This window comes from Cyanistes caeruleus, chromosome 1, assembly GCF_971803275.1.
Source record: "Cyanistes caeruleus chromosome 1, bCyaCae1.hap1.1, whole genome shotgun sequence".
NCBI lineage: Eukaryota > Metazoa > Chordata > Aves > Passeriformes > Paridae > Cyanistes > Cyanistes caeruleus.
This window is the reverse complement of record NC_141701.1, coordinates 69,641,695-69,668,720: the sequence shown is the minus strand read 5'-3', so window position 1 is coordinate 69,668,720 and position 27,026 is coordinate 69,641,695. Positions and strand designations below refer to the sequence as shown.

Here is a 27,026-nt window from a genome sequence, read left to right as displayed (position 1 = left end):
TAGCAAAATATTAAAAAGCAAGGTTAAGAAATGTGGACTTTGGGAATATTGTGTCTTTGCTAAGCTCTGCTTTTACATGAATTGTTCTGTGCTGGGTGCAGGTGTCAAGGTGTCAGCAAGGGAGGTTGGCAGGGATGGCCTCCCTGGGGCAGGGCACAGCTGGTTCCAGCAGACCCATGGAGCAGATGCCTGCACTGCAGCCTAGGGGACAGCCCACACTGATTTGTTTGGTGGGCTGTTTTCCCATAGCACTTTGGCTTGAGACCAGTTCCATAATTCCTGTTCGAAGAAAAGTCCTTGTATCAAAAGGACAATCTTAGTGATGCTCTTAAGAGGCCAGTCTGCTGATGAGGCCAGTTTCCCTCCACTCACCATTAGTAGGTGATGATAATTTCTGCCTCATCAGCTTTTTCCCCTACATGTGTTTGCAGAGTTTTCTGTAAATGAAAATCCCCTGGGGACTTCATACAGCTCTCAGACAGCTTAGCTAACTCAAATCCAAGATGCACTGAGAGTCTGAACTGTCTTGTTTATTAATAAGACTTGACTTTTTCAGGACTGCAATTATTTACCTTTGAAAGAAACTGAGAGATTGTGCACCCAATGTTGCTGAACCACAAAACCTGAGTCCTGCATTTCTTCTTCCAAAGATCAGCCAGCCAAAAAGAATAAATAATGAAGTACATAGGTTTCTGCATACACTAAACAGATCCATTAAAGTGGATTTATCTGCACAATTTCCCTTAAATTACTATTATGCCCTATTTCTGTGCAATTTTCTGTATTTTGTGAAATTATGTTCCTGGCAGTCGAATCACTTTGTGGTGGCACTGTTACAGAAGGTTATGAAAATCATCTTGGGCTGACACTGCAAGTCCTGCTGGCTCTGAGCTCTGCAACAAAGCCCAAGGAATGCTACATGGTTGAGAGATGGTTGTGTCACCTGCATCATTACTAAAACACAATAAATTTTACCTAATGTTCCCTTTCATTATTTCTATGTGATTCCTAAAAAAAAACCAACAAAAACACCCAAACAAAAAAAGGCATGTTCATGCAATTCTTGTAATGAATAACCTAAAAAGTAGGAAGAAGAACAGCCTTGTCTGGTTCTACCTTTTATCTCTTTGCAGGAGACAACTACAGAGGCACAGAACTTTTGTCCGAGTCCTTGTCATCTCAGGAGGAGCTTTATTCTCTCTGACCATGTGGATTCTCAATAGTCCCTCCTTGTAGAGCACTTCCACTAAAATGTGAAAATTCAGCCACAGAGATGACCACAAAATGCTCACATAGCACACCAGAGTAATTCCCAGCATAAATAAGGCAATTATTCAATAATATATAAGACATTTATTAAGCCTTGAGCAACTCTTAATTTGACTTAACAATTAAAATTCTCTGGTGTTTCATTCACTTGCCAGAACAATGAATTTAAAGAAATGTTTGGAAAGAGCAAAAATCTTATCTATATAAATAAATACCTATAGATATAAATAATATAAATACCTATTATGTGTTGATAGCTCTCCAAAACTGAACTTGTAAGAACAGACTTAATCTCATAATCTTTACCCAAGTGGTGCAAAAGTCAATTGGTTTGGACCACAGCACATATTTATTCTTAAAAAATAATCTAATTATTCTACTTTCACTATTTCAAAAATGAAGATAAATTCCCACACCTGAATTTTTACGTCTCTGCAAAACAATTTCTAACATATATTGGATATGATGAAAAACACGAGCTATGAATAAAATGTAATCATCTGCTTAAATCAAGATGAGCTCTATGAAATTCTAAGCCTTCCAAATTATTCTGAATGCAAGGCTCACTATAGTCTCCTGGGCCTTGTAGTTTCCAAATGTCTTTAAAAAATGCTAGTTAAACAGCATTCATCCAGTTTCAGAGAAATCTGAGGCAAAGCAGCTTTTAAGCTCTATATTTTCCCCAAAAGGAGAAAATGTTCTTTAGAGAAGCTGAAAACAAAGCAAAGACAGCAGAGCAGCCAACTCTGCCACACTGACAAAGGAATCCAAAGGAAAGATTTCCATTTATTTTCCTTTCAGGGTCAGCTGTGCTCAGCCAGTGGGCAAGGACAGATTATGTGAATAAAAGGCTTTGCATTCTTTCATGCCTTAGGTATGAATGCCAAATACAAGATAGCCAGGAATTTTACCACTGATGCATGAGGACTTTTTAAGGACCAGCAGAACCCAGGAGGTGCTGGGACATGGGATTTCTCCTTCTTGACCACTAGAACCCAGCAATCTTGGAGTAAGGCATCTTCCATCTTAATTTGATGGATGCAGCTGCTGCTGTTTCTGCTAGGGAGTCCAGCTAGGAGCAAGGCTGAGCTAATCCAAACCAGTGGTTACAAAACCACACACACACACAGACAAGGAGCAGTGTCTTTCCTAGCACACACAAACAAATGTACTCCCACAAACCCACCCACAGCCCCACCCTGTCCCTCAGCTCCAGCCTCACAGCACCCGAGATCACCAGTGCATAATACAACCCCCACACTCTCCAGTTTCACAAGGACACTTCATTCATGGAGCTTCCAGACACTGCCACTGGATTTAAGTTTACCAAATACCAAGGCCAAGACCCTGAACCCCCTTACCCTGCCACTGCAGGGATCTTTCGAAATCCTGTTTTTCCTCCTTGCCAGCTTGTCCAGCCTTTAGTTTGGCAGTGAGTTTTGGATCCCTACAGCACCTGACTGCCCACAACTTGCTACCCCATGTCTGGGCCCAAATCCTAAAGCCCCTGTGACCCATGGCCTCTTTTCTACCTGCCACTGTCCAAACATCCCAATAAAACACACCCACACATGTTGATGTAGCACAGAAAGCAAGGTCAAGCAGAAAATCATCAGAAAAAAATTTTAATGAGAAGCTGAGATTGACTGCAGTGATGAGTCAAAAGGCAGACAAGAGCATTTCCATTTTTCCTTACGGGTCCACATCCACCTCTGCCCTTGTCTCCTCCCAAACAGGGCACCTCTAATTATTCTTCCTCATCCATCCCAGTTTTGCCATACCCTTACCCAAAATCGGTATTTCGGCTACTACTTGAATCCCTTACTGATACAGCACAGTGGACCTTGCAAGATTTCCTCAATATTCCTTGCAATTATTTGTGAGGTTTGATATCTTCCCCTTAAACATCAGTGAAATTTGTCCATCTCTCAGTAATCTGTAAATTCTGTCAGCCTCTCAATGCCACTGCTGTTCAGCAATTTCTTCTATCAAGACCAGCAGTTTCTCATGGTCTTTTCAGCCTCAGCAAGAGCCTGGACCTCTGCCTGCATAACATAAGGAGGTTTAATTCCAGGACAGAAACAAAACAAAGTGCAGATGCACTAAATTGCCACAGGTTTAATACGTGGCAGTGCTGAAGTCCTAGGTGGTTCCTGTGAAAGAGCTGTGATGCAGCTCATCTGCCACAGCCAAATGTCTGGTTCCAGGTTTCATAGAGTTCCAGGTCCTTTGGGGACACACTGGGCCGCACCGTTTTCAGGGCACTCTCAAAGTCCAGGAAAGAAATGGGCCGTACCTGGTCCGGAGTGATGGTTGCAATGTCCGTGGACTGCAGACTGCGGATAGGGCCCAGAGAAGCTTCCCGACAGAGCTGTGTCATGTCTGCCCCAGAAAACCCATTGGATTTCTGGACTATGAGTTTGATTTCCTCTTCATTTAGAGAGCAGTGCTCCTTTGCCATCAGGCGGGTGACAATCTGCTTCCTAGCAGAGGCTTCTGGGAGAGGAATGTACAGTCTCTTCACCAGTCTCCTTCGGGCAGCTTCATCAATTTCCTGGGGTCGATTTGTTGCTCCAACCACTAGAATACGATCTTCAGAAGAGGTTGTTGCCCCATCTAACTGCACCAGAAATTCAGTTTTTATTCTCCTGGACGACTCGTGCTCCCCCTCTCCACGCTGGGACAACAGGGAATCGATCTCATCGATGAAAATCACTGCTGGCTGCTGACACCGTGCCACAGCAAACAGTGCACGGACCATCTTCTCCCCCTCACCCACCCATTTGGAAGTCAGAGAGGAAGCACTGATGCTAAAAAAAGTTGCTCCAGACTGGCACGCGATGCACTTGCCTATGAGGGTCTTGCCAGTCCCAGGGGGGCCAAAGAGAAGAATTCCTTTCGGGGGACCACGCAAGCCGGTGAAGATGTCTGGTCTCAGCATGGGCCACACCACTATTTCTTTTATAGTAGCTTTTGCAAATTCAACTCCAGCAATGTCGTCCCAGCTGACCGGAGGCCCGTGGTCCATGATCTCATGCATGATGAGTTCAACCATTTTTGGTTCTATATTTTTCAGCCGTTCATCCACAGGCAGCAAAAGGTCTGCTGATTCCTCTACATGAGGTTTACACTGTGCTCCTCCATTTTCATTTCCATCTTGTTTGGGAACTGGAGGCACAAACTTGCCAAATGGACCCCGAGACCTGCCTGCACCCAAGGATTTTTTTACACCTCCATATGACGAGACTGGTCCACGCTGGTTTTGAAATTTCTTTTGCTGATCCATCCACAGCTGTTCCTTTGCAGTTTTAAAGCCAGGGGCACCGCTCTCTTCATTTCTGTTTCTTTGCCCTGAAAAACCACTAGTTCCTGTAGAAATGGAAGCCTGACATGGAGCAAGGCTAGGAATAGCTGTGCTGCCTTCATCAGCCAGACCATAGAATGCTTTCCTTTTCCCAGAATTTGCAGACCAGGCAGATACAGCTGACTGGTTGAAAAGAGACAAATTTTGTCCATCACAACAATTACCTGACATTTTCAGAGAATTGCTATTAGTGACTTCCTTACTTCCAAAGAGTGGAGTTGCCTGGAAGCCTGGATGAACCTCTTTGCCTAAGGAGGCTGAAGTGCCAGGAAGTGTGTCTGAAGTTCTGGTCACAGGAGGCACACTGCTTTGAAGGGACTTGGAAGATGAGGGATGCCCAAGAAGATCTGGTCCCTGACTTGCACATTTTGCTGAGCCAGCACTGAGCTCAGTCTCCCCAGTACTGCTGAAGACACCGAGTTTGGGAAGAGCCGGAGCAGCGGAGGCACTGACCCCTTTATCAGCTCGTACATGGGCATCTGTCGGTGCCATCTGAGAGCTCTGGAAAATTTTGCCAGCCTGCATTCTGTCTTGCACACACTTTAATTCAAACACATTATCTGTTGTCAAGGCAGATTGCCACTTGTCACTGTCACTTTGCTGACATTTTGCCAAAGTCAAAATGTTTTCCGCATAGTTATTCAAGCCCGTCTCTGCATTGCCAGAGTCAATAATCGCAGAGTATTTCTCTGCGTACTTCTTAAACAGGTTGGCAGCACAGACCTGGGAGATCTCGGAGTTTGCCCATGCATACTGAATACGCAGGATCTTGGCACGGTATCCATCTGCCTTCTGTCCGGGTGTGCAGGTGCCAGAGGTGACAGCAAAGTAACTTCCCTGCCAATCACTCAGGTGCACTGTGCTGAGGGTGGGGGCCTCCATCACTGACACTGGAACAGACACAAAATACCTGCAGATACAAAATGCCATTTCACACCATTTGCACCAGCTGCTTCCCCCTTTCCTAAGTACTTACACAGGAAAACCTACATTCTTTTAACTGAGAGAAACAGAACAAGAGGTTTTGCAACCTTACTCTTTTCAAAAAGCAACCAGCTTTGTGGTGCAAAGGTATATAGACTGAGGTTCTCTTTTCTTCCTTGTCCAAAAAGAAAAAAGTGAGGGGGGAAAAAGAAGAGAAAGTTTGTTTCTAACCAGAGGTCTCCTGAGGAGGTAAGTAGGCTGCAAAGAATGGTAACAGATGGCCAAGGAAAAACTGGACTTGTTAAATGAAATCACCAGTGCTTTCTTTCTTATTTGACAGAATATGGCACAGTGCAGCAGAGGACAGAGGATACGCCACTGTCAGAATGATTTCATTTATTACAGTGATGGTAATAAAAATTAAACAATTAAGCTAGCAAGTAAAATTGTGTGCAGTGTCTCCTAGAGGAGACGAAAACGGAATGAATAATCCTGAATGTAGCAAGTTTTCAGATTAAGAAAATATTAACAGATTACTACTAAATGTTCAAAACTATTTCTTCCATTTAGAAGGCGCTAAAATGTCCCCATTTTACACTTAAAAGAAACAAAGCTCGTGTGTTTTCAAAGCAATGCTTGTTTCTCAGTTTCAGAAAGCAGAATTTAAACTCCTTCAGTGTTGGGGTTTTTTTAAGAAATAGCAATGATGACATTTGGCTCAGGAGGAGTATTTCATTTGACTTGAAATGATTTACTCACACTCACAATATATTTTCTTTCTCTGCAAAGTATCACATCCATATATTCTGCACCCTTTCCAACAGAGTTTGAGTCAATTTGCAATCCTCTGGATCAGCTACAGACTGCATAGGAGTGCAGATGAAGGTACAGGTGCAATGTTCATGCAAGGCTGGGGAGACAGAACTTAAGGAATCCAGACTATGTGGGGGTGTCCTCTCTAATTATCTGCAAAAAGTCTGGCGTACTTCCATGATTCAGAACCTAAAATCTCAAGATCACCACCACTTTCTTATGGATTCAGTGGTCACCTCCATAGCACTGAGGGAAGGTCATAACAAGTGAACAGTGGTAACCAGTTTGAAATTTCAATTTGATTATTCACAGAATCACAGAATGGGAAAGTTGGAAGAGACCACAAGGGGTCATCTGGTCCAACGTCCCTGCTCAAGCAGGCTCATCCCAGCATACATGGCACAGGATTGTGTCCAGACAGTTCTCGAATATCTCTAGTCGGGGAGACTCCACAGCTTCTCTGGGAAACCTGTTCCAGTGTGGTCACTCCCACAGGAAAGGAATTCTTCCTCATATCCAGGTGGAACTTCCTATGCTTCAGTTTCTACCCATCACCTCTTGTCCTATTGTTCGGCACCAACCAGAACAGATCCATCCTCTCGACAAGCACCCTTTAGTTTTTTATATACATTTTAAGCATCATCTAGCATCATTCTCTCCCTCTAGTCTAATCCATACTAATTGTCCCCATAACCTTACAACTTCTCTCCAAGAGAGCCACATGCACACACGTTCAGCCAGAACAGTTCCCAGACGAGGACAGCGTACTTCGTGCCCATGCCTGAAGCTGGAGGTGTATCCAAGCACTTGCCAATGGATCTGGCACTCGGGTGCGTGCTCGCCTCAGCGCGGAGCGGGCGGCAGCTGCTGCCGGTCCCACTGCCTCCACACACGAGCACGCTCAGCACGGGCCCAGGGAAACACCACCAAGTACGCCAAGTAAGCCAAATAAGCGAGCACACCCGCCCTTTCACTGCCCTCAGGCCAGGAATCCAGCCGGGAAGCTGCCCGAGCACGGCTGAGCCCTCGCCGCCCCTACCCAGCCGGCAGCCACGGCTCCTCAGCTTAGGAGCCCTGGCCAGCCCGGGGGAAGGCGGGTCCCCACTCACGGCACCTGGAAGCGGAGGCCACAGCCCCGAGAGGGTTCCGCAGTTCCCTCCCTTCCCTTCTCCATTACTCCCCCCAGTCCCGGCCGTGCCGCTCCCGCGCCCCGCACCCACCGGCCGCCGCCGCCTCAGCGAACCGCGCGCGCCCACTCTGCGCCCGGCCCCGCCCGCCAATCGGATAACAGCGCTTCGGGAGACGCAGCCAATCAGAGGCCGGGAGGGCGGGCCGAGTGGGAGAGGGGCGGGTTCGCTGAGCCTACGTCACCTGCAGCGCTGGGAGGGACGGCGCGCGGCAGGGCGGGCGCTCCCTATTGGCTGCCCCGAAGGCGCGTACCGTCCAATGGGCGCGGGGTCCGTGCCTCGGGAGGCGTGGCCGAGCGCAGCGCGTGGAGTGGCGCGCGCCTGCCTTGTGGGCACGGGCGGGTCCGTCGCGCGTCCTCTCCGCGTGTTCCTTTCCGGATCCTTTCCGGATCCTTTCCGGATCCCTGGCGGATCCCTGGCGGATCCCTGGCGGATCCCTGGCGGATCCCTCGCGGATCCCTCGCGTGCAGGGTTCGTCCCGCGGATCCTCCGGGTCCGTCCCGTGTTTCCCCGTCCTTCCCGGCTCCCTCCCGGGTCTCCCGCCGAAACGCCGCCTGCGGCCCCGGGCGCTCCCCTGGTGTCACCGCTCCCGCGCCTTGCCAGTCCTGCTCACACACTTCGGAAAAACCTTTCTGATCAGGGCTTGGTTCCGCAGCTAAAGTCAGAGCAGCCGAAAAGGGAGAGGCTGGAGAATGTAACAGGATCTGTCACGGTTATTGCCTGTTCAGGCCATTTTCAGTAGCAGAAGGAAATGGAAACGTGGAGATGTGCAATTCCTGCGAGGCAGAGGAGGCCTTTACCTTCAGTTCGGCAACTGAAGGAGTAGGATTGCTGTGGCTCTTCCTATGTCAAACTCGACTTTGGCTGCCCAAAACGGCAGGGCGGCCACTCCCCGTCAGCATTCCCCAGCTGCCTACTGTTTGTTCCTCTCCTGGAGGTCAGAAAGCGCTCTGGATGTCTTTTACTCAGCTCACAGGCAGCCAGGCCAGTGGTGTCCCGGGCCCCGACCTTGGCAATAGCCCTGTGTGCAGGACAGGCTCCACAGGAGGCGCGGCTCCGTGAATGATGGCCCAAGCGCAAAGCCCTAACCCTGGTGGTGATTTCGCAGCCAGTGATGGGTACCTGACCCTTAGGCACACAAGCACTTGACCTTCACGGCCACCTATTTCATCTCTACCCCTGTGGCACCGGCTGCGGGGCCACAATGGCCACCATGGCAGTGTCAGAAGGGAATGCTGTCTAACACCTGGAAACAACAGCTGCTGCAGAGGCCTTTTTGGGTGAACAGCTCTGACAAGAACAGTATGAATGACTTTTTTTACAGGGCAAAAGATGGTGGTCCGTGTGGAAGTATCCCATGAACTGAATGGTGGTAGAGTCTCCATCTGAATCACACCAACCCAAGTTCAAATTAGCACACCAATCTAGATACAAATTAGCACTCTAAGCTGCAGTTCCATCTATGGTAAGAGATGCTTCTGTGTGGGTGAACATTTCATTTCCCGTGAGGAACCTTTCCTGCAGGTATTGACAAGTTTTTGTTATTCATCAGGCTTGTTATGCCATTAGTGCAGACAGCACATTAAACTGGTATACAAGTTATCATCTCAGACCCAGCTGGACTAACATTAAAATAGTTTGTGGCGCTGCTGCCATCAAATTTTTCCAAGGCATGCTTGACCAGTTTCCGTGGGATTGCACAGAGGCAGGGAGCAAAGCAGCCAGCCAGGACTGATGCCATGGGCCCCTTCCCTGCCCTATGTGATGGCACCAGAGCTACAAACCAAAGCTGAAGCTGGGCAGGTGGCTCCAGCTGCAGATCCAGTTGCAGCACTGCGGAATTTGGCAGAAGGATTGGCACTGGTGTTGGGTATGGCCAGGTATTTTTCAGACTCCTTTTGCTGAGGAGGAAACTTCCAGCAGGAAAATTTGCAAACTCCCATTTGCAAAGTAATTGGAAGGACATGTTGGAAAAAAAGACCTTGGTGGTGAAAATCAGGGCACTGACTTTATATGAGTGGGGAAGTTGGGCCTCTTATAGTGCATCTGGCATGAATGAGACGAGAAAAGCTTAGTTAAGTACAGAGACAATAGCCGTAGTTTTATTTCCATTTATTAATATTGCCAGTTAAAACTTATATGTCTTTTCAGTAGGTTTTGGATACAGATTTTAAAGGGAGTCAACACCTCACAAATTATAATTAGAGCATTATACTTCTGATTTTTTTTTTCCATTTAGAACATACAAACTCTGCATATGCTAGATAGATATCCATTTATGGTATTTAACCTGCCCCCACCAACCACCCTGGTCTTCAGGATTCTCAGTTTTATTTGTCATTTGCTTCTGTCTTTGAGCAGTTCAAGTCTATACATCTCAAGGTTTAGACTGCTGCTGTAAGGCAGCTTCAGTGTGAGTACTACTCATCACATATGGTAGCCTTCAAGAACAACAAAACAGCCATGGGCAGAATCTTGTATGTAAAGGTAAGAAAAAATGAAAAAAATAATAATTACAATGCAGTTTAGAGAATAATACATTACCAGTATTTTCATAAATACATATATTTTCATTATTTTAGCATCATTAATAAAATATATTTATAATCTGTCATTAAGAATGTAAGTACTGTACTCTGCTAGTTTTAAAAAACATAAATTGAGTTTCCTGAAAGTAAAAGTCAGCGTTTTCTCTAATAGCCACAGTCATCCTTGAGATGTGGATATTCTACTAAAGTACATTTCTGGGATTTTGTAGTTTTTAATATCAAACTGTATTCATCAGCAGAGACTGTATTAGGTTTTGCACACAAGGCACAATAAATCCAGGTTAACATTAATTATTCATAAATACAGTGTTACTCACTTACAGATACATTGCAAAACTACAGAACAGAAAGAGCAGTTATGCTCTTCTTTCAAAATGTCCCTTTCAATGCTTCTTCTTGAGTTGATTACATAGCCTGTATTTCCTTTTCAGATGATCTATCGTTAATAGTCTAAGGAATTATCACATTGAGAAAAGAGGGTATGAGAGACTGAATACTATGAAGGCCTTCACTACTTACATGTTCAAATCATCCTAGAATTTCAGAAAAACCAGAACTGTGAACTTCACGTTTCTTTACTGGGTTAGCCATGGGAAAACGTAATTCTATGGGTCTCATCACTGCTGTTTACTAGACAGATTAACTTATGTCAGTTCTTTAAAAAACGAAACAAAAATTAGCTCTTACTCCATCTATATTTTAAATTAGCCTTTAAATTAAATTCTTTGTCAACAACAGTTTTTGTATCTGGACAACAGCAACTTCTAAAACTGATATCCAGATGCTTAAAAATGTTTAATTGAATGTCTGTTTTGGCAGTATTTTCCCACAAATGTCTAAAGGAATCTATGTCTAATCTGTGCTGTTGGGGACATTTCACATCTCCTAGGTTTGGGTGTGCATCCTGCCTGCATCCCAGTTTTACAGCAGTTTGAGGCTCACACAAGCAAGTATCATTCATCTCTGCCCTGGTTTCCATGGAGCAGATTTCCAGTAGAATCTTCTTATGTTCAGTTTAGTGGTGCCTTACTTTATGCCTTTCTTTTCCAATACTTATTAGTCAGATTTTTAATTTCAATTACAGTCACCTAAGCCCAAAGCAACTCCATTTAATTTCAGTGGAATTACCTGGATTTACTCTGTGATAGCTTTGATCCAAATCTGATCTCTCTCTTTTTTGTTTTTGTTCCTGGACAGACCTGGTTATATATTTCACATATAAAATACTGGTCTATCTCACAGAGAAAGTGTATGTCTTCTTTGGCTCCAAGACTCTAGAGTTTTCATAATGTAAAAGTTGTAAAATTGTATCAGTGTGGAAGATATGTGTTATGGGTGAACACTGTTTTCCAGGTCATGAGATCTGAATAATGTTGTTTTAAAAAAAAAAATAGTAGCAGAGAGAGGAAATAACTGCCAGCATTTTCTACTCTCCTCAGTCTACCTATCTATTGCATTGTGGTACCACAGAAAAGTTAAATTTCATATTGGTTCTGTTGAAGAGAATAATGCTATCAAAATTTCTGACACTGTAGCTGACAATAGTGTCTTGTGGCAGTCACCTGCTAAAATATTACTGGGATTTACCAAATTCATTGATTATCCCTTTTTTCATCTGTTACCTGGGAAATCAGTTCCTTATGGAAATAGTAATCCTTCCCACTTTGCACCCCAGAAGGGACAGATTAGGAAAGACAGAGGTAGGAGCAGCCCACGTGCCAAATTAACTGCCCTGATCTGTGCTCCCTGGTCTACTTGCAACTTCCCAACCATAGGAAGTACACTTGAAAGGGATGGAGGCAGAAAGCTGAGTAATTGTGTATGTTGCTCAAGAGGCTTTAGAAGTTAATGTAAGCATTAAAAGAAAGACTGAAATGCAAATGTAGAAATTAATCCTAGATATTATTTTTCTTGGAGCAGCTACTTTTGTTTTTCTTATTTACACAGAAATAACTGTCTTGAATTTATGATTTAAAATGGCAAAAGTACTTCTTGACTTGATATTGTTCTGACTTTCACCTCTACCTTTCATTTTAGCTCTTTACTGTGCCTGTCTTTGACAGGATGGTGTATCAATGGTTTGTGTTAAATATATATGATTTGACTTGTTCAGAAAGAGGTTTTCCGCTATTTTCATTTTCCATTCATCACTGTTAATGTAAGAATACCACTGATGGGGTCACCACAACTGATTCTGGGGGTTTGTTCTCTTACTTCCTATTTTTATTGTCACTTATTTACTCGTTTGTTAGCTAATTTGAGAAACTAATAGTAACATTTTTGACATCACATTTTTTAGCACATTTTGTCAAAGATTTATTACCATGAAGTAATCAAAATGGTAGCCATAAAAGCAAATCACAACTCAGTTTCACAGAACATAAATTACAGACTATTTTCAAGTAATCACTGTTGATAATAACTTTATTAAAAATATAGACTACCAGGTAGCACATAGCTTTTCACAAAACTCTTCAGGAGGATCTTATCAAGGACCTCAGTGTGAATGATCAATCTGGAAACCAATAGCCAGCTGGAATTTGACAAAATGGGTGTTTTAAAAGCAAACCATTTAGGGGAAGGTAGAGAACCTGCCAGAAGGGTGATTAGTAATCAGATAGTGCTCATTCCCCTAGGTCTGGCTATGCAATGAAGGAAGTCTTGAAGTCGTTTGTCCTTTGTTCATTTACAAAATTACTGCAGCAAATGTATTATGATGTGATAGTGCCCCAAATCCTGGCAACTACATTTGTGCATGACTATTCAGATACTAACATATTTAGAACCTGAATGAAACTTCCCCAACTTGGTTTCTTCCTGCAGTCATATTAATTTAACATTAATTGTTTATGACACCTTAGTTTCATCAATGAAGAAAGGAGGGGGCGTGCTAGAGGTGAACAGGGACAATGGAGGGAGCACTAACCCTTCCATTTCCATTGCTTGGTTGATCAAATGCTCTTGACTACAAATTGTTAAGAAATAACAGCTCGAGTCTCCTTGGCTATGTGCATCCTGGAAACAGGCAAGACGAAACTACAGTACAGAGAATGAATGACTACAGTTACAACTCAACTTGCTGGCAAGGATTTTGCTACTGCAGCTGGGCTATATAACAACAGGTATTTTTTTGTACTTTTTCCCTTCATAGTTGGACTTTCCCACATGCACCTAAAATAACACTTGGCAACAGAGAGAAAGCCAGTTAACTACCTCATCTCCAGTTATACTTCACTGCTGTTACTGCTGGTGGTGGTTTTGCACCCATGTTTTCAGGAGATCAGTTGCCAGCTGTGAAATGTGCTGCCAGGCAAATTTGATATGGGTGGATTCCACTGTGCGGGAACAAATAGCAAAACGTAGCACAAACTTCTCTCTCAGGTGGCATGGGACCAGATGGATCTTCTTGGCATCATTTATGCTTTTAAGAAGTGCCTCGTTTAGTTCATTCGAGCCCTGAAATCATAATTAAATGGATATGGCAGTGAATTTCAGAAACAGGTCTGGAAAACGTAAATCCCACCAAGCAGCCAAGCCCAAGTAGCACAAGTAACAAGCAGCCACTTTCTCATCTCTCAGTGCTTTGCCATCAAAGGATCACAAAAAGATGATGATGTAAGAGAGTAGTTGTCTTGGGTTGCAATGCAAGATGTACCCAAAAGTATTTATTCTATTACCAGCTGTTAAAACCAGGTGGGGCAGTGTTCTTTATCTCTTCCATGACCCATCCTCCCTCCAGGGGGATCTCTTCTGTTAGTGGGCCATTGAGTCAGTCAGTGTAGGACTGATAAAATTACATCATCCCATTGTGAGATGCTCCACCCAGGAGTAGGAGCCAAGTATTCCAGCATGGATATAATCTGAGATAGAAGAATGCCACAGGCAGCCTTTCTCCACTGGATTCCCAGAGGAAGACCAAACACATCTACACCACCACTGGACCTCCAGAGGAAAACTACACCCTTCTATGGGATCATTGCTTCAACAGAACCACATCTGTCACTCCAGGAGGACTGCAGCCACTATTTAATCAGGCTGCTACCAGCACCATGACCAACAGGGTGCCAGGTTGTATTCTGACTGTCAGTGGGTTTTTTTTCATTTTTACTTTAATTTTCCTGGTAAAGAACTGTTATTCCCATTCCCACATCTTTGCCTGAGAGCCCCTTGATTTCAAGAGTATAATAATTGGGGGAGGGGGAAGGGGTTTACATTTTTCCTGGGGAGGTTCCTGCCTCAGACACCTGTCTTCAAACCAAGACAGAGGTTTTGAGCCACAAAGGGATTTAGGGATTATCTTCAGTTTAGAAACTGTTCACACTGGGGCATTTGTGATAGCTGACTGCCTTTTTATGACCAAAGGTGAGCTATGTTAAAAACATTCATTGTTGTATTTTTGTTTTATTATACTCTTCTTGGATCTAATCAAACAAACATGGGAGGAAGTCAACTATTTTGCAGTGAACTATACTAAGTTTCCTCACTTAAGCATAGCTGTTAGGAGAGATTCTTTTGAATATTAAATCTTGCCCTTAATTAAAAATTTTTAAGGTAATATATCCCTGGCATAAGTAGGTTTCATATTATCAGTGGAAACCCTAAAAAAGTAATTGCCTCAAGTTCTGTAGGAGTTATCCACCACAGAGTCCATCAGAGGAAGTATCTTAGGTATTGTGCAACCTTTACTCTCTCTGTTACACTGGTGGTAGCACACAATTGCAAGAGATTCTGGAAACATCTGCATTTTTACTGCAGTGTCCCCTTACTGAGCTCTGTCTCTGGAAAAAGAGTCACAAATGAACAATCTTGTGGCAGCACTGGTCTTCTTGAAAACACATTCTCTCAAAAATCCAGGCAATTGTGACTTTCCTGCTTAGCCTTTTCCATATAAAGACAAAGCATAAGGCAGACAGTTTCCCATTGGCAGCAAGGATAAATGTATCATTCTCACATTTTTAGATCATATTAAGAATTAAGAGTTGAACCCAAGTCAAAACCTTATTCTGTCTTAGCACAAGTTGTTATAAATTTGGTGAGACATCATAAAATTCATGGCTTATCCTTAGTGTTCTAGGAGATATTTATGTGACTGAAATACTCCTACCTAAAAAAAAGGAGCAACTTCGGTGTTTTGCAAGTCCCCACCTATTACAGGTCAGTCACAGTTGACAATGATGTCCTGCTTTCTTGTCAAAGGTAATGCATTATTAAAATGACAATCCTCGCCTTTAATATCAAATGCACAGCACTGACTTTCAGGCAATACAGGAGTTATATGATGTTAAGTTGGCAGGGGTGAAGGCAGGAAGGAGAGAGATTCATTTATCTTTCTTCTGTTCTATTCTCACAGCTCCACCTTAGGGCTGCTGTGACACTTGGGTGTCATGTCAAATTGAAGTTGGTAGTGACTAATCCTCTCCCAGAGCTTTGAGAAGGCAGCTTTGATTGAGTCTGTGAGCTTCAATAAGACAGTATTTTCACCCCCTTGGAGAAATTACTAGCTTGACTTGTATTCATCTGCAGTCATGACAAGCAGGCCTAAAACTAACCCTTTGGCATGACATATTTGATGAAATAATTATAATATGAAAGTCATAGGTAATTAGTCCATTTGCTCAACAGTGTGAAAGGCAAAAAAATTAAAAGTTACAGCTAAGCAGAAAAATTAAAAAAGACTTCTCAAGAACAAAGGAAGTAAGAAAAAATATTTCATGCTTTTGTAGCTATGCAGCATTTTATAGTTCAAGTTCCCTGACCCTTAGTCCCACTGTAACTAAATGAAAGTTACTTATATTCTCCTTCTAAGATGTATCTTAATACAAATTATAAAAATGACGGAAAGATTTTTGAAGGAGTGATATAAAAAGCAAATAAAACTGTTAAAACAGCTATAAAAGCCTCCTAATTTGAAAGCTCTCTGGGTTTTTTTTCTTGTTTTTTGGATCAGGTAGGCAAAAAATGAAAACACTGCTGTTTCAACACTGGCTTTCAGTGGAATCAGACCTTTATTCAACAACTTGTCCAAAGGTTTCTTAGCTAAGGGTCCAATATTTACCTCCTATTGTAAAACTGTCTTTCCTTTTAGATGTGATTTCTTCCTCTGAATCATGAGGGACAGGAGAACAGATGTAGATGAGCTACTGGTCTGATCAAAAGTGACAATTCCTGTGTTGCTATGCTCTATTTCACCAGAACTGTTCCTTCAAAGTTAATGTAGAGCACTGACTAACAGCTGTGTCTGGATCTGCAAAACTAGTGTTTGCATCTTCCATGTCAGAGAGCAGATTGCAAACAACATTTTGTTATTCAGTAATAAAAGCTACAGAATCTACCCCTCAATATCTTTTAAAAGTTCTTGTTAGAAAAGAGATCATATTCGTGCTTCCATTGACTGATAAGACTACATTCTGTAATCTCTCCAATCCCCTAAACACAGGGTCATTTTCGAATTTTATTTTAAACATTATAAATTCAAACAAAAGCATTTTGCTATTCCAGATGAATTCACCATTACTTTAGTATTTATTTGTTAGTTTCTTCAGCCAGTTGCATCAGACTCAGGTAAATGGGGAAACAGAATGACTGAGAAAAGAATTTATTAAAATAAGCTACCCAGAAGAAAAGATGTGCTTGCAAGGCTTCAGGAAAGCTATATGCGCATTTAGGTATCATGTTAACTAGAAAACACTAGTGATGTTGTTACTGTTATGGTTGTGTGGTGGTCAGATTCAGTGTCACAATTCAGTCCTTTGCAGAGTCTTTAGCTGCAAGCTGCTCTACAAAATGACTTCTTTACCTAAACTGAGACAATAATCCCCTTTGAATGATTAAAACAAACAAGCTCTCCCAAATACTGCAGCTTTTCTGATGCACATGCAGAATGAATTTTCTAGTTTCTGTTAGGCAAGTTCTCTACATCAAGAAACTTTACACTTTGAGAGATTCTGGGGAATAAAAGGAAAAACAGGACAAAAGGATCATGTTCAGCAATAAAAAGCAGGCCAGGGAAGCTAGCCTCCCATGTAACCTGTTCTTAAACATATCTTACCTCAGTTTTCCCAGTTTGACCATAGAATTTTATAGGTGAAAAAAATGACTTTAGAGAAAACAATAACATGTTTAGTGCTCTGATTTTCATCTATGATAGTAATTTTTTTATAAAATTGAATATTAAATATATGCACATAAGAAATTAACTTGACAAGAAACAAGTAATACACAGTCATCATATTCAGAAGTCTAGGGAAATGTACTAAAACAATCATCTTTATCAAAGCTCATAACACATAGAATGTAAGTAATTTTGTATGACTGGTTAAAACATTTGTTTTATATTTCCATAACTTAACATGCTTTAATTTCTCTTAAGCTTGTGATTAAGTTTTAGCAAAATTGTCTTAAACTTTTTTCTTTCATCTGCTTTGTTCTAAACAAACTCGCTTTACTTTCCTTAAAAAATAAGCAAGTATATTAACTACAAAGACTGTATTCAATTGCAGGTTGTGTTGCTATAAACCATGAGAGAAGAAACAGGAGCTCTTAGATGCCTTACCTTCAGCCGGAAGCAGACCAGTCCCAAGACAACCTTAGCACAGATCTCAAACCTTTCATCCTGAAGGACTAAGTGTTCAAATTGATGTGACAGTCTGATGTGCTGAGAAGAGAAAGAGTATCTATATTGAATACATGTGATTCACAAAGAGAAAAGGTGTGCTGAAGTATTTTTCATTCCTTTGCTCTGTTCCTTCTGCTGATGTGTGATAATATTCACATACTGCCATCTGTTTGTGTTAACTTCCATCCCGTTTATGACTTTCAGAGACCATATGGAGCCATTGCTGTATTAGTATCTCTGTCTGAAGCAGTGCTGGTCTACTTCATGAGACACTTCAGCACAATTTGATATGATAACACATTAAGAGTAAATAATTTAAATAATTCTTCTTTAGGTTTTATACCACTGTTAGTTTTGGCTGGAAATGGCTAAAGAATCCAGAAGTCATTAGAGGGAAAGATATACTGGGAAAAAATTGTGACAATTTCAGTGAAAATTTAGCTGGAAAGATACACTTTTTAGAATAATTCACTTAATATGAGAAATCTGTGAAGAAAGGGAGAACTTGCTCACTATTCTGAACTGGGTGCTCAAGTTCAGTTGAAAAAAAAGTTGATAATCATATACAGTACAATCAAGAAAATTGACAGCAAATCTCAGCAAACATATTGAGAAGTTACTGAGGCAAAAAAAAATAAATGACACTGGGCACCAAGCCAGAGCAATTATTCTGAAGCAGATGAAAACAAAATACAAATAAATAGGAAAAATACCAACAGACATACTAAAAACCAGCTGGGAAGTCTTTACATCAGTCAGTGATGTTTTGCTGCTTTGCTTTCTTCCAAAGAGAAAATGAATTTAAATGCACTTTGAAAAAACCAACCCATATCCTCATCACACACTTGCAGTACCTTATCCAGTCCTCCTCCTACTGTCTATATCATTAGCATAATGTTCGCTATCCTAGAAAAAGCAAAAAACCCAACCAACCAACCAACCAACCAACCAACCAAAAAAGGTAAGACAACAACAGCAACCAGCCATTTCAATTATAGTTTGTCTTCATGCAATAGCAAGTCTATACCAAAAATTATCTGAAACATCTAAAAATAATGTTTAAAGATTCTTTAGATTTTATATATTAAAGATTGCAAATAATTTTACAAAAATAAACAACTAAGCCAATGCTTTTGCACTTTGAGTTTTTATAAGTTCAAGGACAGTTATTAAACAAAAATGCAATATATCACTTTGGGTCAAGCTTAAATGTTGAATGTTTCATCTCACAGGGACTTCTTCCGAAAGGACAAGGCAAAACAGAAACTACAGAAAAGAGAAAAAAAGAAGAAAAAAAGCCAACACATTTTGCAATCTTAATCATAGCTTTCTGGTGGCTTTTTTATTTCTTAAAATAGAAAAAGATAGTTTAGATTGAATTAAAGTATTTCTTCAAAACTTTCATATTGGGCTTACTGGTACCCTACACAACCAGCCGGTTTTCCTGTTATTACCACTTCCGCTCTGCTGTTTGTTACATCCATTTTTCATCTCCCTCTAAAATTAGCCTGAAAGCTCTTTGAGTCAGGAATGAGACCAGTAAAATGCTCAATCCTTCCCAAGGCATTTGAATGTTCTGCTAATATAAAGAACATGAATTTACAGCAGTGAAATCCAATCAGAAGTATCTGCATACATGCAGATACTTGTATGCATAATAAGTGCATGAAAGACATATGTAAAATAGGCACAGGTGTTGTAATGGTCTCCTATCCTCACATTCTATAGCTTTAACCAAACATGTATTTTTCACGGCTCCACAAAATTCTGCACTGCATGTACCATGTCTTAGAAATCAAAGCCATAAACCAAATCATGTTCAGTGAGAGAAAAATTTCACAACTGTCCAGCTGAATGTAATCACTAGCTGAATTTCATTAACATTTATCCGGGTAAGAACTGAGTGAAGCAAACACTTAAGATCTGGCTTACTGTGAGAAGTTTGTACAAGGAATGTCCAGACCCAAGTTGTCCATTTTATAGCAGGCACTTATGTCCACTTTTTCAACTAAATGATTTTTCAAGAATTTGAAGGAAATAAAAACAAGGGGAAAAGGAAAATTTTTAGTTCAGTCACAAACCAAAATTCTAGAAGTATTTTGCATTCATGTCTGGATGCAGATACTTTTATCCACAGCAACTGTTAACAAACAGCAATAATTGGTAAAGACGCTGGGGGGCACCAAGCATTTTAGGTTTTAGTGAATTGGAAGGAGAGAAAGTGGGTATTTAACTGGAGTTTCAAGTGTACAGCCAAGGCCCTGCACCTTTGAACCATAAGCTATTATCCTGAATTGCTCTTACAAAGGTTGTTGCAACAGTAAAGTTAAATATTATTAAGCCTAGAAGTTCAAGTTCTGTAAAACTGCAGGGCATTTATATGTCTCAAGTCCAAAAGCAGTACCCTTGCTCTGGATGTGAGCATGGCAATAACTCACAGGAGGACACGTGTGGCTTTAGTCCTTCAGCTTTTCAAGACAGGGAGGTACACTGTGAAAATAAGTCCTGTCTGGAAAACTGCAGACACTGAAACTGAGGATAGGAAAGAATGAGAAGTAAAAGACTGACAGGCTGTTCTCAGTTTTCTGCTGAATGTGTACATACCAAGTCTGACCTATGGCTATCTTAACTCTCCAAGTGCTTTTGATTTTAACATCTGTGTCAAAATGTGTCCCTAGTACCATTAACTTCAAATTTGGAGTTCAAATATTATTTAACTTTTCAAAATTATTTTATCTAGAGCTGTTTGATTTAACAAAAGTGTGGACAGAAGCAAACCAAATCATACACTGTTTCTAAAACTATCATTTGAGCAATCCCTTCATCAGGTGGGTTCTCAGAGTGGAACCACATGGACTGCATTAAGTGTCCTGAGGTATCTTGGTATATAGGAACAGAATAGCAGCCCCAATCTTTGCAGTGCAATTTAGCTGATTGAAGAAAGAGGCTTGTAAGGAATTGTTATGTGTCACTATTATCTCAGGTATATAAATACCCACTGCTCTTCTGCAGAAGAGTGAAAAAGGAAATAAGGGATCTAATTAATTTGGTTATTGGATTAAGGGAAATACCTTACATAATTAATAATAGGAGCAGTAAACTTGTGAGGCACTGTGGTCCTTATTTTTAAAAAAATCTGTATTTTTTGATGTATGTCTGTGAGTAAAAAACTGTAACTATAACACTATATAACTATAACTATAACTGCTTTTGCACTGAAGTGTTCAAGCTGAATTTTAATTTTTGGGCAACACCTTCAAGAGCTAAAATAGCTTCTGATTGCAGGGAGCTTCTCTGAAGCATCCGAGTACACTACTGTGTATATGCAGATAAGCTTACTTGCATAGTCTTGATCACTTCGTATTTTTTCTCCTATAAATTTCACTTCTTTGCCTGACTTAGCCTGCGTCCCACTACACTGAAGGGAAATGCTGTCAGAGGAGTCTTCTTAACAACCACTCTCCAAATACTATTTCTAGCATTGCTGGTCTTTACAGTTCCAGTTTCTTGGACTCTACTGTTAAATTTAATGGTGTTCATTATCCTCAGTACATTGATTACTTCTGGTCTTAAGGAGGATTAAGCAGAGTCACAACGTTCAAACGGCTTGCATATAAAAACACACTAACTCCTAAATTTCTCAAATTAGTTACCAGCTGTTTGAGAGGACTTAAACCAACAAAGGAAGAACAAAGAGATGGTCAAGCAGTTCGAAAATGGGCAATTTACAAATGGGCCATTTGGATTTCACATTTATACAGACTCTGAGTGGTTGGCATCAGTCCAAAAGCCTGTTGTTGCTAGTTTGCTCTTTTTACATCTCCTCTGTGGCTTTGGGACTTACCTCCAAAATTTTTATCTGTCTCTCCCTACATCCTTCAAAGATGACTATCCTCCCCTTTACCACTGCTTTAAAACCTATACTTTGCAATAGATTAATATGACATGCTGTGTGTGAAGAGTGCATAACTGGAATGTTTGGAAAACAAAAAAAGTTACTGTATCTAAATCCAAGTCACACATTCTCATCTCACAGGAATATTTTAGTTCCTAAATGCCATCCTTAAGCAAATGCCAAGTTGCAGTGGTTATCCCAGTCATTTTGATGTAGACCTTAAGACTGCAAACACAACAAACATCTTTCCCTTAAAATATACTAATAAAAGAGGGGAGAAAACATATTTTTGTGACAGTTTACATAAAGAAAAAAAAAAGTTTGTGAAGAGATAGTTACAGATATCTTTGGTCTTCCACACAGAAATTTGCTAACACACAAGAAATAGAGTGGGTTCTTAAGGATTTACAGTGTTCTTTTGCTCTCTATATCATGTCAGAAGCTCATAATTTTTGAAAATCTCAAATCCCTTTGTAAATAACACCAGGCTGCAGAAAAGAAGCCTAAGTAGAACTCTATAAACACTGATCTTCCTAGAGTTCTCCATGATTTAGGAGCAAACAGGCATTTCCTTCCCAGATTCTAGCCCAAGGAGCTGCTTCAAACCTCTCCTCTTCTGCCCGACTCTGTTACCCTTTCCTCGGGGCACCACCTTAATAACACAAGAGACACTTCTTCCCCAGTTCCAGCCCCTCTGCTCTCCACTGGAAGGTTGCAATACCTGCCTCTGCCACTGTTCCTAGGTCTTCTCATTCTACTTATGTCCACTCTATCACCCACTCAAATGCATCTCCAAATCATCATATGCAGCTTCAGAAATAATTCTGGCACCTACAGGACTTCCCTTAAAACCCAGATGAAAGTCCCAAGTACACAGGAGACAATACCTGCCTGGGACCAAGGAACTGCCTGGGACTGCCTTGGCCAGCAACAGGAGTATAAAAATTGTTATTTACAAGATGCATGTTTGAAAAAAAGCAGCTTCTCAAGGTCAGGCATGGGGATGAGCGATGTTAGAGTTCACCTAACAAGTGAAGCTAAATTCCAAATTATTTTTAATTTGGGAACTTGTCTATAGGTTTGAAAATTTGAACCAATGTCAGGCTGGTTTAGGTACTTCATTACTACTCTACCAAAAGAAAAGTCATCACACTCTACCTGGAGTTTGTGATAATTCCTGAGAAGACAGAAAAAATGTACAAGAAATGAATTTTTAATTTTTATTTTGCAGCCCATGATATAATTTTATCAACATATCTGAAAAATCACAAGAGATACTTTAAATTCTGCTAGAGCAGGGAGCAAATGAAATGCGATTATTTCTTGAAATTTAAGTTCAACAAAGGCTTGCTGCAGATAGAAATTACTTTTTTTTTTTTTTTTTAAGATGCTTTGGAGCCCGCTGAACCAGCATTCACTGGGGGTGGGTAGGGAGGTATGAGGAGAAATTAATTTAATACTTCCAATTTGAAGATGTGTACAGTGAGAAAAATTCTTCACCTAGTTATTCCTCTTGTGTTTTCTTATTTCTATATCTATACTGAACAATTTATTCCTCAGAAATATAAACCAAACACACTCATTTCAACAAGGCCTTGGAAACCTTAGCTATCTGAATTACCTTTACAAATGAGAAAACATACAAGGGTTTTACTTTGGAGTCAGTATCTTTAAGAAAAGGTGCATTTTCTTAGCCTTCCTGAACTGTATTGTCACTGAAAATATTAAAGTTTGGCCCTTAGCTGTGATTCTATGAACACAAGCAGCTTTTGGCAGGACAGCCAGGGAAATATGTGGGACAGGGAAAGAGGGAATTTTTTGAATGTAAATACTGACCTGTGAAACCAGCCTGACTAAAGGCCATGCAATTGATATGAGTCTTCCAAAGCTTTTCTTAGGAATTCTTCTGTTTAGTACCAAAATTGAAAGGAATGTGTGTCTGCAAGGAACTTGGTATGCTAGGCTAGGCCCTTAGCTAATGGATATTTTTGTAAATATTTAGAGTCAAGTCATGGCTCTCCCATCACTAGAGATTTCCCTGAACTTCATAAAGATGAAAGGTATGCTTGGATTTACTGCTACAGAAGAAGTACGTATATAGTTTAGACAGGTGCCACGTGTTTTTTAGTGATTAAAAAACTCTTACTTTTTCATCAAGAATAAATCTAGTACTTAGTATTAACCAACTGTAAATTGTACAAATTTTTTTAATAAAAATATATTTTAAACAGGAAAAAAAGAAACAGCAGAGGTAGACATGACAAATTAGTCACTGTATCCCTTAATCATAATCTAAACATCCTAACAATGCATGCACATTAATAAAGTAAAGAAGTAATGAATATCCATGTGTTTCCACAGTAAAACCATGGGTGTGCTCTGGCTTAATTTGAGAGAGAACTTTCTACCATAGTGTAGAAATTCTAAAATCCTAGACTTTTCTTTCCTGAAGATGAGTACAAAATGAATGGCACCTTTGATCTGGCCAAGATATGAAATTGTGACCTTACACGGGGCAAACAAGCAGCACCCCTGTTGAACTGAGCTGACTAAAACTGTTTCCTGTGCTTTCTGATGTGTACAGAAGTCACGGAGAGTAGACAGGTAGCCAGCTCACTTTCCCTTGCTGTCCCACCACAGGGTACCCAAGAAGGCAATTCCCAGTCACCTTGCGGATGTGCTCCTGCAGCCCCTTGACCCCATACATCCTCAGCACGAACCAGAGCTTCAGGGAGCGGAACCTTCTGCCCAGGGGGATTTGCCAGTGCTGCAACCCAAAGAGAAGAGCCTGTGTCAGAGGTCACCATTGCAGTGACACAGCACAAGGTATGCTCTGCCATGGTTTTGAAGTGAACCACATTGCCACATCCTATGGGCAGTTGTTAGAGCTGAATCAAATAACAGAAGAAATATCTATTCTTGTTTTATTAATGCCTGTTTATTAATAGTGCTTAATACTCAAAATTTTCAAATTAAATTTGGCAAAGGAGGTTGGAGTCAGAATGGAAGGGTCACAAGGCAAATCAAATTTTCTTTGTGCATCGTGAATTCTCCTCAAAGGCTTTAGAAAGACAAGTATCTTTGCTTTTCTCATTAGTATATGAGAAACTAATGTACATTGGCTTGTTTAAAGTTGTGGGGCTAGCATCTACAAAGACAGACATGTTTTCCATTTCAAAACAACAGTGTTTCCATGGTAAAAGATTAAAATAGAGATGCTTTTATTTTTTTTTTAATTGTGTTATTCGCTATGTTAAAGAAAAAAACCACCAAACCTGCAACTTTAGGAAATTTCTTTCTACTGCCTAAATCTAAAGATATTGCACATGCAGGACAATTTATGCCTTTAAACAACTTCTCTTTCAAAAAACCAAAAAAATTTCTGTTTGAAGAATGTTAAAAAATTTAGTGATATTCATCCTTCTTTTCAAGAAACATAAAATTTGGAAGTCTGTGATATAATGGAAAACAAAGTCCTAAAAATACCAGTACATACAAGTAAGGGTATTAATTATTATATTGATACTGTACTTACCCGATAATCTGTTACAAGACCTGGAAATTAAAGAAAAAAATGTTCACATTGCATCATCATCATAACAGCCAAATACTTTAATCATTCTAATGTTATTGAAAGAACTGTATCTTAGCTATGCTGTACATCTGCTACAAACTTCAGCCTCATCAGTGTCAACAGGACTACTAAATATCTAGCTGGGTACTTGGCAGCATATTAAATGAAGGTGCTTGTAATAACCTTCATTTCTTACCTAGTCAAAATATCCCACTAACAAACAGTCTACAGAAGAAACACTATTTTCCTTTCTGTTATACTGCAGATACTATGGAGATGACAGATCAAATATTATGTTTATTTTCTTCTTGTATATAAACAAACAGTAGATAAAACAAGTATATTAATTTTGGTTTAAACAGTTTGTAGAATCCCCAGACTCACTTCATTACTCATTTTCTGCTGTGAAACGTCATCGCCTTTACCCTAGTGAACTGGTAACACTCTTTAAAATAATCCACTTCTTAATACCTTTTATACTCATACATATATTTGTTGATAATTCTTTCGGATGTCTAATAAGTGACTGGAAATATTGACTCAGAATTTGACCTGTTCCTGCTTGGAGAATAGTATCCGGCAATTTTTTAATGGTATTTCTTTTGATGGAGTGAAAGCCCCTTACACAGACAAACTAAGCCACAAAGCAGTCCAGGGAGGCAAGCAGAGGGAATTATTAGCTGTCCTTTCTATATGCACACGGTGACAGGATTCACCTACCTTTTCTTTGAATCAAGGAATTAAACTGATTTCACAGTAAAGTAAACAGTAAACTTTACTTTTACAATTTTGATACTAAACACAAGAATTCCTAAGAAAAGTTACTTGCTGTAAGTCAGTGACAGAAATTAAACTGATGTAATATTTAAAGCACTTCTTTAGGAAGCACCTGCTTAGCTTCCTTATTCTACCTTATTTCTCTGCAGTAGAGTGTAAGCTTCATAGGAGAGTATGTACTTGGATTCCTTGGGAAAACACTAAGTACTCCTGGAATTGTTAGCTGGAAAGTTAAACTGTAGCTTCTGAATTTGACCAGTATATGCCATTTACATAACTTCAGCCTTTATGGCTGAAAGGAGTCTTTCCTTTAGGGAAAAAAAACCAAAAAAACACCAAAAACTTTTTCTTGTATAACAAGCTCTCTTGCCAATGTTCTCTCATTTGCAGCCAAAACATAGGAAAAAAACATGGTCCTTCTTTCTCTGTAACAAGAGGCCATTAGGTCCATTAACCTGTTACTATGTTGGTTTCCAGGTGGTAGAAAAAAACCCAAACCCACAAAACAGCCAACAATCATTAACCTGTTCCTGGACTTCAGGAAATGAGTGTGATTTTCTCTGCTTGGTAATGAGGTAAATTGATAACATCCATATTATTCTGCATTGTAGCAGCCACTTCTGTTTGATAGCTGCAAGACTGGTAGCAAAGAGAGTAAAGCAACCGGTGACAGGATAAATAATCCTATGCTCCTGTAAGGGGCTATATCTAATGATCCACAACAACTCCTTTCACAAGGTGTGAAGCAGAATGTAATCAATAATTAGTGCTTGATTCCTTGATTACAAGCCTTAGTCTTACATCTGTATTTAACCAGGAGGAATTGCATTGTGGGAACATATGGGGTGCTCACAATAGAGTATAAAGCTGCATTCTTCTAACACTGCCATGAGGATTTGACCTATATCCTGAGTTTCCAGGCAAGCTAGTATAATCTTCCTGGTGTGATGATGCAAAACACATAAAATTATAATTAATGACAAAATAAAGAATCTCCCTTTGGGGACACACATAATTGCCATATGGTTATTAAGAGTAATTGATCACAGATAAGATATA

General features: G+C 40.5%; 3 protein-coding genes across 16 annotated transcripts in view; 1 reads left to right on the top strand and 2 right to left on the bottom strand.

Annotated features, from left to right (window-relative positions):
* Positions 1–2,878: 2,878 nt before the first annotated feature.
* On the bottom strand, positions 2,879–7,760 carry FIGNL1 (fidgetin like 1). Of its 9 annotated transcripts, none has more exons than XM_086894072.1 (2): positions 7,591–7,760; positions 2,879–5,543 (listed from the first exon to the last, which is right to left on the bottom strand). In XM_086894072.1, exon 2 carries the CDS (start codon positions 5,513–5,515, stop codon positions 3,446–3,448), a length of 2,070 nt encoding a protein of 689 aa, XP_086750198.1. In that variant the 5' UTR covers positions 5,516–5,543; positions 7,591–7,760; the 3' UTR covers positions 2,879–3,445. The 9 variants fall into 9 exon arrangements, with proteins under 9 accessions (XP_086750198.1, XP_086750393.1, XP_023777595.1 ...); XM_086894267.1 differs by having other exon boundaries at positions 2,879–5,523; positions 7,591–7,653; XM_023921827.2 differs by having other exon boundaries at positions 7,485–7,632.
* On the top strand, positions 7,148–17,813 carry LOC147655573 (uncharacterized). The gene is made up of 2 exons (XM_086879920.1): positions 7,148–10,044; positions 17,606–17,813. The coding sequence occupies exon 1, from the start codon at positions 7,148–7,150 to the stop codon at positions 8,297–8,299; it is 1,152 nt and encodes a 383-aa protein (XP_086736046.1). The 3' UTR covers positions 8,300–10,044; positions 17,606–17,813.
* DDC (dopa decarboxylase) overlaps positions 9,655–27,026 on the bottom strand; it is a 73,955-nt gene continuing 56,583 nt past the window's right edge. For all 6 annotated transcript variants that reach the window (XM_023921845.2, XM_023921843.2, XM_023921846.2 and 3 more), the window contains 4 exons: positions 25,152–25,171; positions 24,285–24,383; positions 17,659–17,760; positions 9,655–13,562 (listed from right to left, as the gene is read on the bottom strand). In XM_023921845.2, the coding sequence (XP_023777613.1) occupies positions 13,347–13,562; positions 17,659–17,760; positions 24,285–24,383; positions 25,152–25,171 (437 nt within the window). In that variant the 3' untranslated portion in view covers positions 9,655–13,346. The remainder of the gene's footprint in view (positions 13,563–17,658; positions 17,761–24,284; positions 24,384–25,151; positions 25,172–27,026) is intronic.